This window comes from Vespula pensylvanica, chromosome 22, assembly GCF_014466175.1.
Source record: "Vespula pensylvanica isolate Volc-1 chromosome 22, ASM1446617v1, whole genome shotgun sequence".
NCBI lineage: Eukaryota > Metazoa > Arthropoda > Insecta > Hymenoptera > Vespidae > Vespula > Vespula pensylvanica.
In genome coordinates, this window is record NC_057706.1 from 1730722 (window position 1) to 1751417 (window position 20696).

The 20696-nt window shown below is 31.6% G+C and overlaps 1 protein-coding gene across 2 annotated transcripts; it reads left to right on the top strand.

Annotated features, from left to right (window-relative positions):
• Window positions 1–1530: 1530 nt before the first annotated feature.
• On the top strand, window positions 1531–17703 carry LOC122636439 (metabotropic glutamate receptor 2-like). 2 transcript variants are annotated; one of them, XM_043827641.1, is made up of 13 exons: window positions 1531–1859; window positions 13302–13454; window positions 13535–13694; window positions 13853–13989; window positions 14502–14650; window positions 14740–14936; window positions 15039–15361; window positions 15438–15687; window positions 15848–15970; window positions 16091–16423; window positions 16508–16790; window positions 16886–17085; window positions 17198–17703. In XM_043827641.1, the coding sequence occupies exons 2-13, from the start codon at window positions 13305–13307 to the stop codon at window positions 17569–17571; spliced, it is 2679 nt and encodes an 892-aa protein (XP_043683576.1). In that variant the 5' UTR covers window positions 1531–1859; window positions 13302–13304; the 3' UTR covers window positions 17572–17703. The 2 variants fall into 2 exon arrangements, with proteins under 2 accessions (XP_043683576.1, XP_043683575.1); XM_043827640.1 differs by having other exon boundaries at window positions 1531–1855.
• Window positions 17704–20696: the final 2993 nt, after the last annotated feature.

Here is a 20696-nt window from a genome sequence, read left to right on the forward strand (position 1 = left end):
CACTCGTACAATCTCGCCCTACCTCGGTCGTCACCCTTTTTGCTTTATTCCGAGGATTCCGAGAATTGTCAGATTGCAGTTTTAAATGGGTGGTTTCATTTCGCTATGCGGAAAAGAACAATTCTTGTTAACGGTTTCGGTTCGTTGAGATAAGGGTTAGCAGGGAGAGGAGTAAGAGGAAAGGATAGATACCTAAGGTTTTTCGCATCGATGCTCTTCTTATTCGCTCGGGGGATAGGGTTAATCAAGGATCTTCAAGGGTGTTCCTTGGTTCGGAACAGATTAATACGATTGGCTTGATCGTATCTTTCCAATTACCGTCATCCCCGTTCAAGATCCGAGATCGATCGTACGGTATAACAGTTATAGAGATAGCTATAACAGTTACAATTAGGTATTTGGGAACTCGAGATGGATAATTATGTCTTTAGAAAGGAGGATTATGTCGATAATAATAGTTATATGGTATGGTATATCTATCGTGAATGTAAACGTTATTTTAATGAAGATTAATTAAAGAAGAAAAGGAAAAAGAGAAAAGAAAAGAGAGTAACAAATGTATTTCCTTTCGGACGTTGTTATTAATATATTTGAATAAAGTTCGTCGACAGTTTTAAAAAAACACGGCGAAATTAAAAGATTAAATATAACTGATCGTAAGATAAAAAGATTGTAAAAAAATTATATATACGTCCTTCTTTTTATTTCCTCGATGGTACGATGTTAAACCAAAAAGATTTATTTTGTCGATCGGATAAAATCTCTTCGGTGGAGAAATGTTAGAAGATAGAATCGATAACCTATTCGCCGATTAAAAGGTAATAAAGAGGACAACGATGGAGATCAAAGGATCGGGACTTTACACCGTAGATACATACGAGCACCGTAGTATCTACGTATCTACAATGTACATATGTACATACACCCACACGTTAGAACGCATCAACAAAACAATACCTTCATGTCGTGCAAACTCGAGTAAACTGAATCAAAATATCATCATCGTGGTTGGGCTGAGCAGGGGATTGGGGATTGAGAGGGTGGGCGGCTAGGGAATATCGTCATCCACTCACTCATATAGAAATTTTCATGGTGTTTTGAAGTGAAAAAAGAGAGAGAGAGAGAGAGAGAGAGAAACAAGATAAAGACGATAGGGAAGTATAAAACGCGAACGAACAACAAACGTTTTGTGATAGTTTACCTCCTTTCGTTTTCCTACATACCTATGTATATTTAATACATACAAACACACACATATATATGTACTTATATAGGTATATAGTCGTAACGCGCGAGCGCGAGCTCCCAACCTCCACACGCGCGGTATGAGATAGAAAGAGAGAGAAAGAGATAGAGAGAGAGAGAGAAGAGAAGAGAAGAGAGGTCAGAGACAACGTCGCGTCGTCGCTCGCAGTGATCGTCGCGACGCCGTATAGACGGCAACACGTTCTACCTCCGTGAGATCTCTCTTATTATCTCTTACTATATCTTACCGTCTCCTTTTTTTCTCTTTATTTATCTATCTATCTATCTATTTAACTAATTAACTATTTATTTAATCGTCGTATATTTATCATTTTTCTAATCACACTTTGATTATTTTATTATCGTATTGTTTTGACGCGAAAATTAAAATTGGAAAAAGGGAAAATTAGTGTAATCGTATTGTTCAAGAATTTCGATCGTTTTTTGTACTCGCTTTTTGTCTCTCGTATGATATTTCTCTTTTGATCTTTTTTATTTATTCTTTCCGAAAAAGAAATCTTTTGAAAACAAGTGGAAGATGCTGGACACCTGATCATCCTTCGATGTTGTTGCGAATGTGAGGAGGATCTTCTGAATGAGCTGGATCAAAGTGGGTAAATCTTTTTATCTTCTCTCTTTCATTTTTCTTCTTCTTTCATCATTTATTATTGTTGTCGTTATTGTTGTTGTTGTTGTTGTTATTATTATTATTATTATTATTAATATTGTTGTTTTCTTTTTTACGAGATTAAATCGAATTTCTTGAAATGAGACTTGCGGTTTACGCGACACACGTGACTCTTTTATGTTCAGGCATTATACGATTTTATTTCTTTTTTCTCTCTCTTTCTCTCCTTCTTTCTATTTCCTTTTGATGGTATTTTATGATGATAGTTTTCTCGAAAAATATTAGGACTCAATGTTTAGAATTCACCGAATAAATTCTTTCATGGTTTAATGTCAAATGTTCGAAGATATTAAAATATAATAATCGAGTTATATTGAAAACTTATATTCAAATTCGTGACATCAATTTTGATGTCGTTCAATATTGTTCTAATATTTGGCCGATATCGGCCAACTGTCGGCTTATTGTTTCGAATAGAGTTGAAATTAGACCGGTTGGTGAAAATTAGTGATGGATACGTCGGACGTTCTAATTATTTATCGATCGAAGAGAAATCATTTGTTAGACGTATACGCTTATTATTATTGTAACTATAGGTAATTATTACTAATCGTTAATTATTATTTAGTATTAAAGGTAATTGTATTATTTGTTTTCGATAAAAGTAGGACAATTATATTGAAATAGAATTTATTGCAGATATTTTTAATAGTGAAAAAACAAGAAAATTTTGTTAGTATATATATACGTATATACACTAATGTAAGAAGATCGAAAAAGAGAGAGTAAGAGAAAGAAAGAGAGAGAGAGAGAGAGAGAGAGAGAGAGAGAGAAGCGTACTCACTTCGTCCAGTGAAAAGCAACGATTATGTTAAGAAGGAAGAAACGAAAAGCAAAGAGTGAGGTTTCACGGAACATTCAAGGAAAGCTCTTTCCATCTTGAAAACAAGAATCGTTACTGAAAACTTTATAAATGGGCGGAAGGAAATGCGCATAACTTTATTCAAGGGAATGGTTTGGTAAGACTCACTAGAAATGGAAAGAAAAAGTAACGTAGGAAATATAAAACGCACTTATACTTAGTCAAAGAGAGAGAGAGAAAACGAGAGAAGATATCGAATTAATATGTAACGAGAATCGAATTACGATTGCGAGAACATTTGCATGCATTGTTATTAAACAAAATATGAAACAAATCAAGGAAACGAAATTAATCAGAATTATCGTGTGATATCAACTCTCAATCTCACAGGATTATTTCGGTGTATTTCAAATTAGAAATAAAATGAAAGGGAATGAGAGAGGGAAAGAATAGGAGTAACTGATGATGAAAACAACGGTTTTAAGGAAATTTTATAAAATGAGAGAAATGGTGTGTAACGTGATGAAGTACTTGGATACTTTTGTTCGCGATTTTCTTTTTATTACGACGCTCTAGCTGTTTTCTCATTTTCTGCGAACTATTTCGTCTCTATTCCGAAATTTTCGTCTCTCTATCTCTCTCTCTTTGTCTGTCTATATATCTGTCTATCTTTCTCTCGAAACATTCGAGAAAACGACTCGAACGGACTTTAATTACCGTCGAATCGTTTCCCATTTCTATTTTCAACGTCTTTCTCTCGTCGCGTCGAAATTTCTTTGGTACGATGGAACGCTTGGAAAGATTCTCTCTCTCTGTCTCTGTCTCTCTGTCTCTGTCTCTGTCTCTCTCTCTCTCTCTCTCCCACTCTGGGGCGTCGGAAATGTCTACCCAGGAATAAAAGGCAAATATTTGTTGAAAATCGTAGAAAATAAAATCATCTCGTCCATCTCGCTCATACTCGATTCCAATGATTCGAGATCACTGGAAGGAAAATATGTATGCTTTCTTAAAAAAAAAAAAAAAAGGAAAAAAAGAAAAATAAATAAATGTAAGAAAGCAACATATGCAGTGTGAATCGATGTAATGTAAAAATTAAAAGAAAGAAAGAAAGAGAAAAAAGAAAAAGAATGGAAACAGTGTTAGATCTTAAGAATTTTTAATTTTTATTTGATATACATTTTATTATTTAATGAAATCGATTCTTCATTATATGAAATATGTAATGTATTCATCAATCATATATATATATTGGATTTACAGACGCAATAATGCGCCCTCGTTTCTCTTGGTTTTTATTTCTTTTATTTTTTCTATCCTTTATTTTTCCTTTTTCTCTTTTCTTTTATTATTTAAATCGTCACAATGCAGAGAAAGAGAGACAGAAAGAAAGAGAGAGAAAGAGAGAGAGAGAGAGAGAGAGAGAGAGAGAGAGAGAGAGAGAGAGTAGATGAAATAACTTATATATGCCTATATTTTATATACATATTTATACGTTTCGTTGAATTTCAAGGGACGTGTTTCAAAGCGGGAGAATAAAAGTGGATAGAAATGCGTAGTATTTTGCAAAAATTATCTTTTGTGTAGTTAGAGATATACTACTACGTTTCGTTTAATCCTTTTGAGTAGTCTCTTATTACTTTTAACATTAAAGCTTGCATTCTAACAAGAAGAAGAGAAAGAAAAAGAAGAAGAAGAAGTAGAAGAAGTAGAAAAAGTAGAAGAAATAGGAGTAGAAGTAGAAAAAGAAGGAAAAAAAAACAAAAAGAAAGAGAAAGAAACGAGTAAAGAAAAGGGAAGGAAAGGAAAGGAAAGGAAAGGAAAGGAAAAGACAAAGAAGGGAATAGAGAAATGGTAGAACAATGGAATACTGTTGGCCCTTAGTCTATGCTTTTACGGGCTTATCTCCTTAGAAAGTCCCATAGAAAATTCTTTATTTTTCTTCAAAAAGGGATCCTCGAAACAGGATCTTTTCTAATCCAATGGGAGTTAACAGAGATTACCAGTAAAGTTGTTTTTACTTTTGTACTTTCTTCGAAACCTTTCGAGTCCAAGACGTTCCAATTTTTTTAAAACGTCGAAGAGTCCAACTATATCAATTACATTTTACGAAAACGATGGGATGAAAAGACATATCGTGAATATATATATATATATATATGTTTATACATATATTGAAAATCGTGTAGCGATTGAAACGTAACATAATTTGGCTGATATGATGTATTGTACAATCGCGGTAAACGAATATGAAAAATTTTGATCAAGTTTTGATTCCAACATTTTTAGATTTGTCGTTCGATATGAAAGAACAATGCGACGTTAAACGTTTTCAACGTTTTTAACGTTCCGCCGGTGGAAACGCGAATCGCATTTAAACGATTCTACGTCGTCTCAACAGCTTTTAATGTCAATTTTAACTAATGACGAAGGTTTCAACTTAATTAACACACAGTATGAGAATATACTCCGGGAAAAATTGTGTGTATGTGCAAAACGTATACGCAACGTATTTGCAACGTGCGTTCGTATGTGTATTTTTTACGTAATACGTAAATTCAATAAAAAAAAAAAAAAAAGAAAAAAGAAAAATAAAAAAATAACACACGTACACATAAACACAAAAACGCAGTTAATCCGTTATAACATCGGAGAGAACAAATAATGACTGTAAATATCGAAACGAAAAAAAGATAAAAAATAAAAAGAAAGGAAAAAAATGAGAACAAGAAAGAAGAAGACAAAACAATAATATTTATACGTACTTTCGTAGATATTTATAATAACTATATAATGTAGATCGGCTTTTGAAATAATACATTGCGTGTTTATTGGTTCGACACGAAAGAGTTAAATCGCGATTAAAGCGACGCTTTCTTTTTTCTTTCTTTTTTTCATTTCTTTCTTTTTCTTTTTTTTTTTTCTTTTTGTTTAGCTATAGGAAGGTACGCTCGAACGACGAGAACGATAATCATCAGAGATATTTAATATTTATAAACGATTAATATCGATCGTATCGTTCATTTCTTTCTTGGACGATTTCGTTGAATACTATTTAAAGAAGAACTCTTATAAATAATATTTTGTTCTTTCCTCTTACTCACATTTGCATCTTCTCTTTATTCGCGAATTATTTATCTATCTAAAAACTAAAACGATTTGATTTTCATGTGATCTGCTTGTTAATTTCTTCGATCAAATTAAGTTTTTCGTTCAAAAGAATTAATCATACTCGTGTAATATTTTTCTTTTGTCCTATTTACTTATATCCGCGATTTCTTTCTTTTTGATTTTTGCTTTCATTTTACGAACGACTATATCCAGTATTATATCTATAACAAAACAAGAATACAAAAGACAGACGCGATATTTCATTCGAGCAAATTATTATCCTTCTGATTATTATTATTATTATTATTATTATTATTATTATTATTATCATCATCGTTGTCATTATCGTTATTATTGTTTTGCCGTTATTATTAATAAAGTTCGTTAATATATTTCTACAATGTTTCGGATCTATCTGCGGTCGCCGAAAAGTATTTTTCTCTGAGCAGATCCTCTTTGTCAAATGAGAATTTTGTTTGGGTATGAAAGAGCAAAAGAGGGGTAGAGAGAGAGAGAGAGAGGGAGAACACAGAGAAAGAGACACATAGTAGTGTACAAATGTACGAGCGTCAGCTCGCATAACATGGCCCCATTCATTATTGTCCGTCGAGCAATAACGCGATTAATTAATTTACGGGCCCTCTCGTCGCTTTGCCCTTTGCATAATTTTGACCTCAGCAAATCTATAAAGCAACAAGAGCATACATTCTTTCCCAATTGCATTTAGCGTTTCTGTCGGCTGCAAATATCACTAATTTCAAATTCGTATTGTAAATCAAAGTGCGATCAAGTGGACTGACTTTTGGCTGACTTGTACCACTGCAGTCTTGCAATTAACACGCCAAAAAAAGGGAATGAAAAGTAAAAAAAGAAAAAAAAAAGAAAGAAAAGAATACCAAACAACTCTCTTTCATGTTTTCGAAAGCGAACAGCAGGCTTTTCTTTCTTTTTTTTTCTTCTTCTTCTTTTTTCTTTCTCTTTAATCACAACTATTCATTATTATGCACGAGAGCGTCGTTCGGATGAACGTTTCGTTCATTGATATTGGAATTGTTTGCGTAATTGACAGTCCTACCATTTTCGACATTTTTCGAACGACTCGATAATAAGATTAACACGCGATTCTATAGATATACATATAAAAAAAAAGAGGAATTTTGAGACACTCAATTACGTAGGGAAAAAAATGTTAGGTAGAGGCAAAATTTCATTTACATAGAAACAATCGTGTATCATGGATTCATTCGTTTTAATCGTCGAAATAAATGAGTGAGTAATTAAAAAATTAAATAAGTAATTTACATATGTACATAAGTAGATATACGTGATGAACGAATTAACGAGAGTTTGATCGTTAAAAAAAGAAAAAAAGGAAGAAAGAAAAGAAGAAGAAGAGGAAAAGAGAAGGAAAAAGGAAAGAAACAAACAAATCAAAGAGAAAGAAAGAAAGGAAAAAAGAAATAAAGAAAGAAAAAGAGAAAGAAAGAACGAACGAGGAAAATAAGGGCGATCCTTTTTCCTCATACAATTTTCTACGTAGCCAAAGATTTCTCGAACGAGAAATCCCTCTAGCGAAAAGAATTCCTATCGAATTCTCGATTCGGCTTTCAAAGTCACGGCCGATCGGAAAACTCTTATTCCATTTCAAAGAAGGGAATTCTGGTTGTCGAGAGAAAGAGAGAAAGATAGATAGAGAGAGAGAGTGATAAAGATAGAGATAGAGAGGGAGAGAGAGAGAGAGAGAGAGATGGTCCATTACGTTATTCCGTTCACGAGAGGACTCCGCTTCATATTCCATCTATATACGATCTTTCATCTCGTTGCGTTTTCGAACTTCGAACACGAAAATCATCTTCTACGATAACGTACTTACTCACTTACTCCACTTCTAACTCCTCTCAGGAAAATATACGGACGGTGGAACTATTTTTCTTTTTCCAATAGAATAGAACACGTCGAATATCCAACAACGTGACTTTACGTACGTATATATATATATATATATATATATATATATATATATACACACGCGCATGTACGTACGCATATACGCACATATATATAAGATAAATATACCAATCTGGAAATTTATTCTCTCCACGTGTTCCTTTCGAAAAAATATATCTACTCTCTCTCTCTTTCTCTGACTGTTTCTCTACGAATGTATTGGTAAAAAATTTATTGGTTTGTATATGAGTTCACCGGTTACTTTATTGGCAAGTAGTAATCTCGATGGGTAAGCCACGAGAGGATAGTTCTCGCGTTTTGAAACGCGTAAGGAATGAGAGAAAATGAGAGATAGAGAAAGAAAATGAGAGAGAATGAGAATGCTCGAGTATATTTCCATTGAAAAATTCTAGTGCAAGGAACGAACTCGTACTGCTGTGCCATATGACCTTACGGATCGAGTACGTATAATATAGATTTTCTATTGTTCGACTCTTCGAATATTCCTTGAAGAAAAGCTTTATCGATGGATCGATACGTCGATCTTATTAGAACTCTCTTGAAGATATCCTTTTTTAACAGAGTTTTTATCAAGAAGAAATATATTTATATATATATGTATATATATTTTTTTATATAAATGTTATATATATATATATATATATATATATATATATATACATACATCGAATCTCGATTTTGTCGTATTTGAGATTACTTCGCGAGATGAGATCGATAAAGGAGAATATAACAACGAGAAATAGAATTCTCATTCGGTGGTCATCGTGATTGGAAATTTATCGAAAAAGAAAAGCTAGTTGCGAAAGTCAATTTATTTCTTATTTTTGCTCTCTATCTTCCTCTTTTTTTCTTCTCTCTTTTTATCTTTTTTTTCTTTTCTTTTTCGTTTTATTATCAACGAATAATATATTTCGCGTGAACGATATCTCTACGATCGAGAAGAAATTGCGAAAGTTTGAGTTCTGGGATACCAACCGTAGACCGTACGTAAAACCATGATAAGCCGCTTATATCTGTCCTATCGTGGTAGACGAGTCACAACCGCTCTCAAAAATGTTTCATCGTTGCTCGTGTTTAAGCTCCCGTTGAAAATTCTTCTCTCTCTCTCTCTCTCTCTCTCTTTCTCTTTTTCTCTTTTTCGCTGTCAGCCTCTTCGAAACGAAGTTTTTATAAACTTTAACGACGATCAAACTTCTTCTTCGTCCATTTATTCTACGATAACATCGTGAGAAAGTATAAATCTTTTTCCGATCGTAAGAAAAATATAATTCTATCTATCTACCTCTTTCTCTCTCTATTTTGTTCCCTATCTTTTTCCCTATCTCTCTATTTTTCTCTCTTTTATAAATGTTATTTAAGACCGTTCACTCACATTTCGCTCGAAACTAATATCTGACTTCGTTGAAAGGTATGAACGAATTATGAACTATGAAGGAAATAGGAGAACTCACGCAAAAAGATTTATATTTGTTGGTAAATTATTCTCAAAAGAATATAGAATTTTTGAACAAGATTCTTTTCGAAAGAAGATAAAGTTTTATCGAACATTCGAAAAAGCAGCTTCTTAGATCAAATCATTCGTGTTTAAAATGAGGCATTGTTCGTCAAAATCGATCGAGAATTAAATCTGTTTGCATTATTGTTGTTAATTAATACAAAATCAGGGATAATGAACAATCTCAAAGCGTAAGAAAAAGTATCACATTTGTATCAGGTTTTATTAAAAATTCCATAATTTTTACGTGTTCTCGAGGAACAAGACGTAATCGTCCAAATTTTATATCTACAAATATATGTAGGTACATACATATACAATTGTGCATATATATATATATATATATATATATATATATATAATTTTTTTTCTTTCTCTCATATTTCTGTGCCATAAAAATTGTAACGACGATCACTTTTAATTCGGCCGAAACGATGAAAATATATATATATATACATATGTATGTATATATTATATATATATATATATATATATATATATATATATATATTATATGTATTAAATTGTTCATCGAAAGTTTCGAGATAAAATGGAATCGAGTTTTATATCGAAACACGAGCGTGCTGAAATACGTAGCATGCTGGAAAATGCGACCACCAAGGTACGATTCATTTACATCCTCGTTTGCGTGACACCTCTGTAACAACGCTAACGAACTATCTCCGAGGAAAATTTTTTTGTTAATTTCTATCTTTTCCTTTTTTTTCTTTTATTTTATTTTTTGCTTTCTTTTTCTACTCTATTTTTCGATAAAATTTCCATCCTGAGCGGCCTCGTGAACATTTTCACAATACTTCGTCGAATCTTTTGATTCGTTGAACGTTCGAGCATTAATTTATTCGAAAAAGGATCGATCGAATCTATTGCAACGTTAAATTCATTTTAATCCACTAATCGCAAACTAATGTCGATTAGTCGTAGTAAAAAGAAATTCGATCGAAGTAATTTTCACATCAATTATTTTTATGTACAATTTGATATTATTATTTTGTTTTTCGATGAACGAGCAAGAATAAGAATTATTAATTTTTGTATACAAACAAACGAAAATACATTTAAGTATAAATATTCAAAATGCAATATAAGATCAGGATGTCAGATTCTTAACATGCGACTATTAGAATCTCGAATTCTAAAAGAGTGTAAAAGAAATGTAATCGATTTGCAAGTAAAGAACAGAAATTAGCTCAATTTTCTGCGATTTCTCGAGAGGAAATATCAAATATAAACTCTTTTATTAGTTCAACAGAGGATCCGTAAAGTTTCTAAAGAACTGACTACTTACGAATATCTATAAAAAAATATTGTTTTCTTTTCGTCGTTTCCTTTTTTTTTTGTTTCAAACATCGCGACTAATCGACAGGTATATTTATTTTCGTTATCGAAAATCGAAAAAGTAAACATCGGAGAAGTGTATATAGTTTGTAAAAAGAGAAGAGAGATAGAGAGAGAAGATAAAGAAGCTTGAATAGCACATGACGTATTGTTGCACGCTATGATGTAGAAAAGAAGAAGAAGAAGAAGAAAAAAAGAAAAAAAGAAAAAAAAAAGTTGTAGCTGAAAAAAGAGTCGCAATAATCCTGATTGTTCGTTTTTCGACGTTTCCCGCTGGACTGAATTTCCATCGGGAAATTAATTGTTCTTTCCGGTGGTGCACCGTATTAAGGTAAATAAAGGATAAAGAGGAAATCGAACGATTTCGACGAGCTGCTTTCGCTTAAATCATCGTCGTTTGTTCTTTACTTTTTCGTTTACTTTTTCTTTATCCGAAAAGTCACGTTTCATGGTTCATAGTCATTCAAGGTTGAAATTACACGATAACCTTGTGGACCTAGGAGCCTTACCGTTTTAATACGTAGTTATTAAGAAATCCAGAGGCGTTGGATCGTACATAATATGTTCTTTCATTTTTCTTTCATTTATATGGATAAGTCCGAATATTTCGATATTGATATAATAATTTTTAAGTTAAATAAAATATAATGAGAAGTAACGTCGAGTTTCGTATTCTCTGTTGGGAATACGAACTTCTCTGTAATCTCTTTTTTTCTTTTTCTTCTTCTTCTTCTTCTTCTTCTTCTTCTTCAACATCGACATCGACATCGAAGATCGTTCGACGAAAAAAGAAAGAAAAGAAATTAAATAAATACGAGTATAATTTTTTTTTATATTTCTCTCTTCTTACACGAATAAACAGGAATATAAATGAAACAAAAAAGATGCAACGGAATGATCTAACTAAAGTACATACTTATTTATCATATGATAAAGAGATAAATATGCAAAAAAAATTAATGAAAAAAAAAAAAAAAAAAAAAACGAGAAGTAAGAATGATAACTTGGTGATAAACGAAAGAAATGTTTTTTTACGATATTGAACGCAGAGACATCGAATCTTTTTTTTTTTGTCTTCGATCATCAAGAGACGAGGAGAAAACGGTGTATAAAAATTACACGAAACAAGCCACTGTTCTTAACGATTATGAGAACGAATAGATATTCGCATTTGCAAATAATTCAAGAGACTCTTTAAATGCCTTCCCGTTCTCGTAATACCCTTTGTTTCGTGAAGAGTAAAAGCCAGCTAAGAGCCGACAATCTTCGAAGCTGATGAGAGTCTTCTTAAGGGTATCGAAGTTTCTATCAAGAACCCGTAGGAGTCTTGGAATGTCCTATCTTATCTGATAGGACTATAAGAATTATGTGACATAATTAATTCTAAATTTTTTTTTCTGATAAAAAAGAAATAACAACGATGGAGTACGAACGAGTTTAATAAATTATAACGATCTATATCGATAACGATATATTATCGATTATCGAATGAATTCGACTTCATTCATAAATCAATTTCATTCGTTAATCAAGCATACTCATCACGAAGATATGACAATTTTATGAGGAGTTATATTTTTCGTGCGAGAAAAAGAAAAAAAGAACAGAGAGAAAATATACTTTTGTCGTATGAATTGAAATTAAACGATTAAAAGGTAATGGATTATTGTTAATTTAGAGACTAAAATATTGTATTGGAATATTTCGAAGACGAGACGAATGAAATGTTGCTAACTTTATCTTCGGTGATTATCTTCGATTATTATTTTCGGCTAATTTATTTTTGATAAAATTTTGATTTGTATAATAAAAACTGTAGTATCTTTTTCTTTCGACGAGTATACTAGTCATATGAGAAAAAATTGTCATATACTTTACGAATGAATTTTTGTTGTTGAACACAAGAAATGTAGGTATAAATTTGTTCGGAAATTAATTGGTTAAACAAATCTAATATTATTAGCGTGGAAATGATAAAAAATGAAACGATCGGAGAAAATCCATCTATGGTATTCTTTTTCGTTATACCGTCAAGTAAATCCCCTATGTGTTAACGAAACACATAACTAGGTTGACGTAACTAGATTAACTTGCTAATTAAGGAACTCGAGAGTCTCCTCTGCTTGGAGTTTCCTCCTCGACAAGGTTACGCTTCCTGTTAGTGTGGTATCATCATTGAACGATGTGTCCTTGTCGATATCTTCTATCTCATTCTTCCTAATACTCTCATCTTTAATTCTCTCTTTCACTTTTCGGATAAACTTATTCTTTCATTAATTTGATTAATTACAAAAAGCGTCATCGCAAACTCGAAGGACCAATCGAAATTATTCAATTTATAATATTATAATTAAATATCGACATTAATGAATATTTTATATAAGATTGTTTTACTAACTAAATTCATTATCATTAATTTCGTTTAAAATACGATACGCGATCATTATAATTATTTCCTACTATTTCTTTCGTTTCACGATTATCACGATTGATCGATCACATTGTCTCTTTTTCTCTCTCTCTTTCTGTTTTTTTTTTTTTTTTTTTTTTTTTTGAAAGTTTACAGTATCGATCTGGAAGAGACATTTAGGAGCCTGACAGAAGGTTTTTCTGATCATCGATCCTTACGTTTGTTACAGAGGATGACGCGTCTCGTGACTTTCCTGTTCTTGGCATCGTGTACCTTCGTCAACGCTCGTACGTATTTGAACGTGTCAGGTGACATCCTTTTAGGTGCCCTTTTCCCGATTCATGGAAAGGGTGGTTCCGGTGAAAATTGTGGGAAGATTAAGGTTAGTATCGAGAAATTAAAGATTTTGTTTAAAGGATTCGTAAGAATCATTTTCGTTTCCTTTTGTTTCGTTTCGTTCAGCTCGAAGATGGAATTCAACCGTTGGAAGCGATGCTTTACACGCTTCAACAAATCAATCAAGATCCTAAAATTCTACCGGGTGTACGTCTTGGTGCATTAGTCTTCGATAGCTGTGACAATCCAAGCTACGCTCTGGAACAAGCATTGAATTTCGTCAAAGGTAATGCTTCGAATTTCTCTACCTTTCATCAAATCTCAAAGAGTACTCTCTCTCTCTCTCTCTCTCTCTCTCTCTCTCTCAATCTTTTTCTCTCTTAAATTTCCATTTCAATACGGATTCTCTCTTGAATCTTCTCGTTCTTGCGTCATTGTTATCAGGCTTCATCGCCCACTCGAATGAATTTCACGTCCAGGAATACGAGTGCAGAGACAAGAGCGTACCAAAGTTCTCTAAGGGTGGATTCGACAAAATTGTAGCTGTGTTGGCGGACCAGTCGAGTTCGGTCACCATACAGGTAACTCTAATAATCTCGAATACTTCGAACTTTGTCCTTTCATATAAGAGATCAACTTTACTTTGCGAAAGGGCAAAGGTCCAGAGCTCGTATCAAATTGAAACGTATCAAATTTACGTAGGAGGTAAATATTCTTTGACTTCGTTATCCAAGAAACTCAAGAATATTTTCCAAACTTCGAATGTTCTATCGAACGCAGGAAGCAACCTCGAAGTTTATCTCGAGTTAACTAACCAACGAAAATCTGTTACATTACAGTTCAGAATTGACCTTATCACGGTCGAAGATTTTGATTACACTCTCTGATTACTGATCCGATTTTCTTACGCTCTTTTGATTACACGATTTTTCGCAAAATCGAATTTTCCGATCAAAAGGAAATTGGATTTGAATTTTATCTCTATAGGGAAAATTTCACGTCGAAGATACGATGTTGTTATTATCATTATTATTATTATTATTTTTTTTTAATAATTATTTTTCTTTCTTCTTTTTTTTTTTTCTTTCCCCAGGTGGCATCCATGTTGAAGTTATTTTCAGTACCACAGATATCCTACATGGCTACCTCACCGGCACTCAGCAACAAGAAAATATACCCTCATTTTTTCCGTACGATACCGAGCGATCTTAATCAAGCACACGCCATGTTGGAAATTCTCAAGTAATCTTGAAAACGATTATTATCAATTATCTTAATCGTACGAACGCGTTTCTTTTGATAATTGACAAATCTTTTTATACTTATCAAAGGCAATTCGAATGGACCTACGTTTCGATCGTTTATTCGGATACGGAGTATGGAAATCATGGCTATGAAACACTGACCTCTCTTGCGTATTTATATTCCATTTGCTTTAGTACACCGCAAAGAATTAATAAAGAACATTTTACAAATGAGGATTACGATACTGTTATTCGTACGATCGCCAATAAGACTGACGTTCGAGGTAAATTCTCTCTCTCTCTCTCTTTATCTACAATCTATCTCTTTGAAAATATATCTTCTTTACTCGTCGAAAAAATATTTTTGTTATCACCGAATCTTTCAGTCGTCGTTCTTTTCGCGGAAAAATCTACGACCCTTCGCGTACTCGATGCGGCGAAACGATTGAACGTAGGTACGAGATTCCTTTGGATAGGAAGCGATTCTTGGTCGAGTTCCAATCATCGGGATTTTGCTGACCTCGACTCAAGTCGCATGGGTCAAGAGATGGCAGTTTTGGAAGGTGCATTGGTAGTTCAACCACTTTCGAGACAATTGTCCGGCTTCGATAAATATTTCACCAATTTGACATTAGAACACGAGAAAATAAATCCTTGGTTCCGTGAATTTTGGCAGGAATACCATCGTTGTGGAATCAATGATACTGAGGTATCTTATTATTTATATCGTAAAAATTCAACGAACTATTTTTTATATTTTTCTTCTTCTTTTTTCTTTTTTTTAGAGTATGAACATTACCAAGGAGTATTTTTACGATTCGTGTCTCAACGAAAGCTTGACCCTGAATATCTCGATGGGTTACAAGCAACAAAAGTTTCTACATTTTGTTAGGGATGCCATATACTCGATGGCCCATGCCCTTCACGACATGCAAAAAGAAAAATGTGGCGAGGGATATAACGGGATTTGTTCTGAAATGAAACATATCGATGGGATCGATCTGACGAAATATCTACAGAATGTTTCTTTCAAAGGTAATAATTAAAATCTCTTGTTCGTTTGTTAATATATATTTATTAATATGCATAAATTTATTACAGTTGTATATATATATATTTATTTATTAATACGTATATATTATTAACATATAATACGTATTTGTTAATACACATAGATGGTTTTATCTATTTTTAGATGACGCAGGAAATAAATTCAGATTTGTCGATGTCGCCGATGGTCCGCCTAGATATTCGATTTTAAACTATCAACGTAATAAAGATGGAGCGTATCGTTGGATAGTAATCGGAAATTACACAGGTACGATAGATCGAATCAACGAAATTAATCGTGTATTTTCTTCGATAAAAAAAGAAGAAGAAAAAACAAACAAAAAATGTTTGTTCTCCTTTTTTCTTCTTTTTCTCTTCTTTTTCATAGAAAACGAGAACGGTACGCCATCATTGTACATAGAGACGACCGCTATGAAATATCGAAATCAAACGAAAGGCGGAAGAAAATATTTTCCAAACTCAACGTGTTCTCGACCATGCGAATCAAATCAAGTGATGATTCGTGAGGAACAAGATCTTTGTTGTTGGAGATGTCGCAAATGTGGACTTTATCAGTACAAAGTGAACGATCAGAGATGCGAGGATTGTTTATTGGGTACACGACCAACGAAAGATTCTAAGAGATGTGATTCGATTCCTGAAGAGTATATCGATTATTATAGTCCATGGGCGATCGTGGCTATGGTGGTCGCTAGTATCGGTAAATATCAATATAAAAAAAAAAATAATGCGATCGAAGTTGGTGTTCGACGATATAATATAAAAAAATATTATTATTCGATAGGTATATTATTAACTATCTACGTATGGTTTATATTTCGAATTTATGGAGAGACTCCAGTGATAAAAGCATCCGGTCGAGAATTGTCATCCCTTTTGTTATTAAGCATTCTAGCATCATTTCTAATGACATTTGCAATCGTCGCTGAACCAATTACTGAAACTTGCGCCATCACCAGGTTTGGAATTGGTTTTTGTTATACATTGTGTTATGCCGCTTTAGTCACTAAAACCAATAGAATACATAGGATATTTAATAATATTTCTCACAGTCCGCGTAAGTCAAGGTAAGATCTAATAACAATAACAATAACAATAATAATAATAATAATAATAATAATAATAATAATAATAATGATAAATGATATATATTTTTTTAAAGATACACCAGTCCTAAATCTCAATTGCTTATAACGGGAATATTGATACTACTAGAGGTAATAGTCAATGTGATATTGCTCATAAGGGTACCACCGAGGGTAAAACACATTTACCCTACGAGAGATACTAAAATCAAAATTTGTCAAGGTCTCGATGATAGATCCTACATAGTCAGCTTGATCTATCCGTTCGTTCTCATAGGTAAGTCCTCGACTTTTTTAGAAGAAAAAAAGAAAATGCTATCGATACTCTATCAATTATCGACCAAACAATTCACCAAAGAATCGTTTTTTTCTATCATTTCGACCTATAGTTATATGCACCATATATGCGATCAAGACACGAAAATGTCCGGAAGGTTTTAACGAGACCAAACATATAGCATTCACGAATTACACGACCATGGTACTCTGGCTGGCATTTGTACCGCTTTATCTCGTTTCAAACAGTAACGCCATAAGAGTGGTAACCTTGGCACTATCGTTGTCACTTAGCGGTTTGGTACAACTCGCCTGTCTCTTCTTTCCAAAGATCTATATCGTATTGATAAAACCGGAAAAGAATACGAAGGAATTGGTGATGGCACAGCATAGAAGCTCATCTTATTTACCGACCTCCGCTACACCTGTCGTAGCATTAAACGGTAATCCATTTATTTTTCATACGACGAAGGAACAAAAGCCGTAATAGTTTTTGGGAACTTCGACAACATCTAACGAATGAAATTAATATAGATGAATGAATAATATAGATAATACAGATCGAATCGATACGATGAAGCTTTCGACGTGCTAAAAACGTACTAATTACTTTTTATCAATATTTTCTTTTGAATATATGTATATATGTATGTATATATATATATATATATATATATATATATATATATGTTTGTTATTAGAAAAATCTTTTGCTCCATTTATGAGTCTTAAGCACGCTCGCACGCTGTTAATGTCAAAAAATTTGTGGCAACCATTTTGGAAGAAAAATAACAAAAATAAAAATAAAAATGAAAGAAAAAAAAAGAATACTTGATAAAGCGTATCGGTCACATGATAGAATTAAAAAGAGAAAAAAGAAAAAAAAAGCCATCGACTATACATATCGTTATAATTAAGGGAAAGCTTACTAATTAATATCTATAGATTTTAACGAGAGAGAAAAAAATAGAGATAATGCCTCGTACGAGTAATTTCATTCTTGTGTAATTATTAATTATTATTATTATTATTATTATTATTATTATTATTATTATTATTATTATTATTATTATTATTATTATTGTACATTGAATCGAATGAACTCTATGTGAACAATACGACGAGTCTAAAGAGAATATAACAATCCATTATCCTGATAGACCAATAAAATCGATTCTTTGATTAAACTTTAACGCGACCGAGAGAACATTTACGACGAGAACAATCATAAACATATCGAACTTGCCGTTAATCGTGATCGTAGAGTTTATTTATTTATTCTTAAATTTACGATATTTATAAATTTAATAATTAATTAATTAACACGGCCGATCGTATATTAATGATTAAAATCTATCTGATTTTAAACGCGAGAAAGATTATTAATAGAATAGATTATCTAATATATGAAAATCTACTTTACGAATTTCACACAAGAGCACATAGCTATAATAAAATGCATATATATATATATATATATATATATATATATATACATACACATACACACACACAAATATATATATATATATACACATATATAAATATATATGTATATATGTATAGGTATATACACGCATATAGACATACAAGCCAACGAAACTAAAGACCAAAATTTGTATATATTTGTATATACAGAAATCAATAAAAGTGTTGACGTTCAACGAAGGATGATATATTAGAAAAATTATTTCCCCGTATAGATCCAATCTATATTTTTCATTGTACGATAATATAATTAAAGGAATATAATTAATTACTATTATAATCAAATAATTTTTCTATCGTTGTTATTGAAAATAAGATTGAATAAGGATGCGATATAAATATTTATTTATAAATGTTTCTTCAAAGATAATATAATATTTTTTATATAGTAAACGCATAATAAGTATGTCTAAGAGAGAAATTTTTGAATTGTTTTTCAATGATGAATTAGCTCAAAAAATTATACAACAAATACGGAGCTACAAACGGAAACACAAAAATTAAGAAGGATGAATTAAAAGTATATATATACACACACACACACACACACACACACATATAGTGTTAAATATTTTAATGAGTATAATTCATACTATACAAAATTATTGGAGTATAGATAAAAACATAAAAACTCCATATTTTAAGAACATTATGCCGCGCAAAAAAAAAGATTCCTGAACATTATTGCAATAATCACAATACTAACGATTCTTTGATAAAAATTAGAGGTTTCCGATATGATCATTAAAAATGTCATATATATGTATAAAATCGTATAAAACTATTTCCAACGATTAATCATTAATGCAATTTAAATGTCATTCGCATTAAGTACTATTTATTTCAACCAAACGAGAGAAATTTGGTATCAAATTTTATAAATTATGTTATTCTCAAACAAGATATATACATAACTTCAAAGTATACATTCGAAAAGACAAGACTGTTTCTAAATCTATTAATAGAAATGTCGTGATGAATTTAATGAAATAAAATATGACTTTATATCGTCAAGCATATAATATACAAAAAAAAATGTTACAATTTTGAAACAATAATAAATAGATTATAATAAAAATATTACTGGGATTGATATAAGCGATCAAATCTTAAACAAATTTCATACAATGCGTAGATGTAAGAAAGCGCATAAGAAAAATTATTTCTTTATCTCGTGGATAAAGATGATGCTATTAAATAGTTATATCCTCTTCAAGAAAAAAAAAATATATATATATATATATAAAAAATCGAAACTTTCACATTGACAAATAAAAATTAACGAAGGAAGAAATTATTTCTAAACATTTAAAAAATATAACTAAATGGAGACTATATCATTTATAAATAATTTCATAAAAACAACAAAGAGATGCAATGTTTTTAAATGTAATATTTACGATCGACCGAATGTATTTGTTATGTATAGATCATTTTAAAGATTACCATATTAATTGAAAAAATCTACGAACTATCTTAATTTATTTACTGTACAAATGTATAATACTATCATTCCTTTAATAATTACGCATATTTCTAAGTAAAATCAATAATAAACAAAAACGTAAGAATAGACCGACTGTCGATCGAACGTCACGGATGAATAACGTTATTAGCGTATTCAGAATCGTGAAGCAAATTAGTTAAGTACAATGATAAGTACGATAAGATCGAAAAATTTAAGTACAACAAAGAAGATCTCAATACCCTGCACTTATACATAGACACATTAAATTTAACAAATGATATTAATATTAATTATCATAATAATAATAGTAATAATAATAATAATAATAATAATAATAATATAATGATAATAATAATTGTAGCAAACATTCGTAATATATCTATCTGTACACATATACAAAAAAAACATACCTTCCGAAAACATTTTTATCATCTGTGATGCGATGTAGTGGTTCGATTAATTCTATCTTAACAATTAAAGAAAATTATCAACAATTGCGAGACAAGAACAAGTACAAATGATCGTTTCTTTCATTTTCAAACGACGAGTCCAACTTGGAAAAATCGAGAAACACTAGTCAATCGCGATTTTTATAATCGCGTTATCCTTTTTTTTTTTCGTCAAAAATTCATTTGAAAAATTCATACGCGTCGATT